General features: G+C 49.5%; 1 protein-coding gene across 1 annotated transcript; it reads left to right on the forward strand.

Annotated features, from left to right (window-relative positions):
* The first annotated feature begins 422 nt into the window (after positions 1-422).
* On the forward strand, positions 423-1,394 carry LOC116629280 (olfactory receptor 2AT4). The gene has a single exon (XM_032399586.1). The coding sequence runs from the start codon at positions 423-425 to the stop codon at positions 1,392-1,394; it is 972 nt and encodes a 323-aa protein (XP_032255477.1).
* Positions 1,395-2,928: the final 1,534 nt, after the last annotated feature.

The raw sequence follows: 2,928 nt of genomic DNA on the forward strand, positions 1-2,928 counted from the left end.
GAAGACCAGAAGAAATCTTTCCAAGTACTTTTCACAATTATATTTCAAGAATCAACTGTTAAGATCTGACTTTCCCAGTAAGATGTAAACTCTTAAGATAGGAATTTTGCCTGCCTTCTTTCTTTCATCACTGTATCACATGAACACAGCATAATGACTTCCATTTGGTAAGTTACTATTAACTTGTAATTAATATTTGACCAAAGAAGAAAGGTAGGAATTTTGGATTCACATGGTAGAAATTAATAAATACCATAACCTACAATCAGTCTTCTAGAATTGGCTGTAAATAATTGTGCTTATATTAACTATAAACATTACAAAATCTCATTCCAGAATCCTTTGTTTCTATGGTTTTCAGATATCCTCAGTCACCAGATGTTCCAGCTGCCTATCTCCCAGAAATCCAGCTCTGCCTCACTATGGGGGCCACAACCTGTAATGGATCAGTGGATGGATCACCAGTCTTCTACCTGGTGGGAATCCCCTCTCTGCCAGAGAGCTTCTTCCTCCCTGTGTTCTTTATTTTCCTCCTCTTCTATCTTCTCATCCTGCTGGGAAATGCCCTGATCCTGGTGGCTGTGGTGGCAGATCCCAGCCTCCACAAGCCCATGTACTTCTTCCTGATCAACCTCTCCACTCTGGACATTCTCTTCACCACAACCACTGTCCCCAAGATGCTGTCCCTGTTCCTGCTTGGAGACCACTTCCTCAGCTTCCCTGCCTGCTTATTGCAAATGTACCTCTTCCAAAGCTTCACATGTTCAGAAGCCTTCATCCTGGTGGTCATGGCCTATGACTGCTATGTGGCTATCTGCCGTCCCCTGCACTACCCTGTCCACATGACCCCACAGACCAATGCTGCCCTGGCAGCCTGTGCCTGGTTTATTGCTCTCCTCCTGCCCATCCCTGCAGTGGTCAAGACCTCCCAGATGGCATATAACAACATTGCTCACATCTACCATTGTTTCTGTGACCACCTGGCTTTGGTTCAGGCCTCCTGCTCTGACACCTTACCCCAGACCCTCATGGGCTTCTGCATCGCCATGGTGGTATCCTTCCTGCCCCTTCTCCTGGTGCTTCTCTCCTATGCCCACATCCTGGCTTCAGTGCTTCACATCAGCTCCCGAGAAGGACGCTCGAAAGCCTTCTCGACCTGCAGCTCCCACCTCCTGGTGGTTGGCACCTACTATTCATCCATTGCCATAGCCTATGTGGCCTACAGGGCTGACCTGCCCCTCGACTTCCACATCATGGGCAATGTAGCATATGCTATCGTCACACCAATCCTCAACCCTCTCATCTACACTCTGAGAAACAAGGAAGTCAAGGCAGCCATCACCAAAATCACGTATCTCAAGACCCAGTCTTGGATGAGAGCCCTTGAGCTTTAGATGCAGCTAATTCTGCACTCAGGACACAAAATAACAGTGCCCAGGACAGATTAGGAGCTCAGTAAATATTGTTGAATAAATAAATTAATGAATATAGAATGGTAAAAGAGAATTCAACTGAGCAGATAGTTCCAACAAGCAAAGATGATCCATCCATGGATTTCAGTCAGACTTCTCATTAAAATAAAGTATACACCACTGGCATAAAGTGCTGAGCCCTTGAGAGTTGTTAATGATGCTCTTCTCATTGTCAGCAAAGTCTAGGGACAAATCCTACCCTCCCCCATATATGTCCTAAGAAATGTCAGGGAGTTGATCTCTGAGGGATGGTGGGTGCAGTTCCCATAGGAGTACCATCTTGAAAGAAAGTACCCCAGGAGACCTGCCTGAAAGGAGAGGGCTGAGGGTTTAGTGGGTCATGGCTCAGCACCAAAAGGGCCTTGCATGGAGACGCCATAGGAGATACCAGTGTGGATCAGGTTTAACAGGTGAGTAGGGCTAGGGAAAAAGTTCCCAAGACAAGCAGAGAATGCTGGAGTGGGGAAACAGGACAGAGTGGCCAGGACCTATAACCAGGACCAGGGATCAGGAAGACAGATTGGGTGCACAAAATGCAGGCAACCAGGATCCAGGCTGGCTGTGCATACATGGACTATGGGATCTTAGACCACATACCCTGGCAGATGTGGACAAGGTGCACCTCTGGGTGGGATTCAAATCATCTTGGCCAAGCCTTTCCCCCAGCAAAGCAAGGCTTTGTCACTGGCGGACACACTAGCCAGCTCTGAGCCCTGTGTGTTCCAGGCTCGCGTGTAAGCGTTGTCTAAGCTAAGCGTTATATCTCCCCATAAGGATCACAACAACCCAGGAGGTCACAGATGACAGAAATGAGCCCCAGGAAGGGGGAAGTGACTTGCCCAAGGTCACACCGCCGGAAGTAGGAGCTGGGATTGGAATCAGGGCCTTTCTGACTCACAAGCCACACACTTGACCACTAAGGTCCATGGGACAAGATGAAGGGAGAGAATGTGGCTGGCAGCAGGTGCTCACTAGGCCGGATAGTCCTCACCCTCTCCCTTTGGGTGTGGACCATTGTGACATCCGATCTGTCAACCACAGAGGGGACCCTCAGAAACGAGCTCATTGAATTGGAAACCCCCCAGAGATCTTTTCTTCCACAGCCCTCACTGCCCAGATGAGAAAACCAAGGCTCAGGGACCCAAAGTCACAGCAGGCGAGTGGCAGAGCTGGTCCACAAGCCAGCACTCTTGGTTGCCAGGCGGGGCTCACGCTTTTGCAGCAGCCTGGCTCCAGAACACCCTCTGCTCTCCCCCTCACCGGCCGTGGCCTTGGACGGACCCTCAGATTCTCGCTGGCTGACGGGCATAAGCACTCCCTGGCAGGCTTGGATGATGAGAGGGGGTGATGGATGTGAAGCATGGCTTCAGGTTGTACATTCAGTGACCGGTTCTTCTGTCTAGCTGTGTAACTGGCTGGTGGACAATCCAGACAGGGAGCACCCTTGCCAGTTATA

Source organism: Phoca vitulina, unplaced genomic scaffold (genome assembly GCF_004348235.1).
Source record: "Phoca vitulina isolate PV1807 unplaced genomic scaffold, GSC_HSeal_1.0 scaffold541, whole genome shotgun sequence".
Classification (NCBI taxonomy): domain Eukaryota; kingdom Metazoa; phylum Chordata; class Mammalia; order Carnivora; family Phocidae; genus Phoca; species Phoca vitulina.

Coding starts and splice junctions, on each gene's coding strand:
- LOC116629280 (XM_032399586.1), top strand. CDS start 423: ATGGGGGCCACAACCTGTAATGGATCAGTGGATGGATCACCAGTCTTC.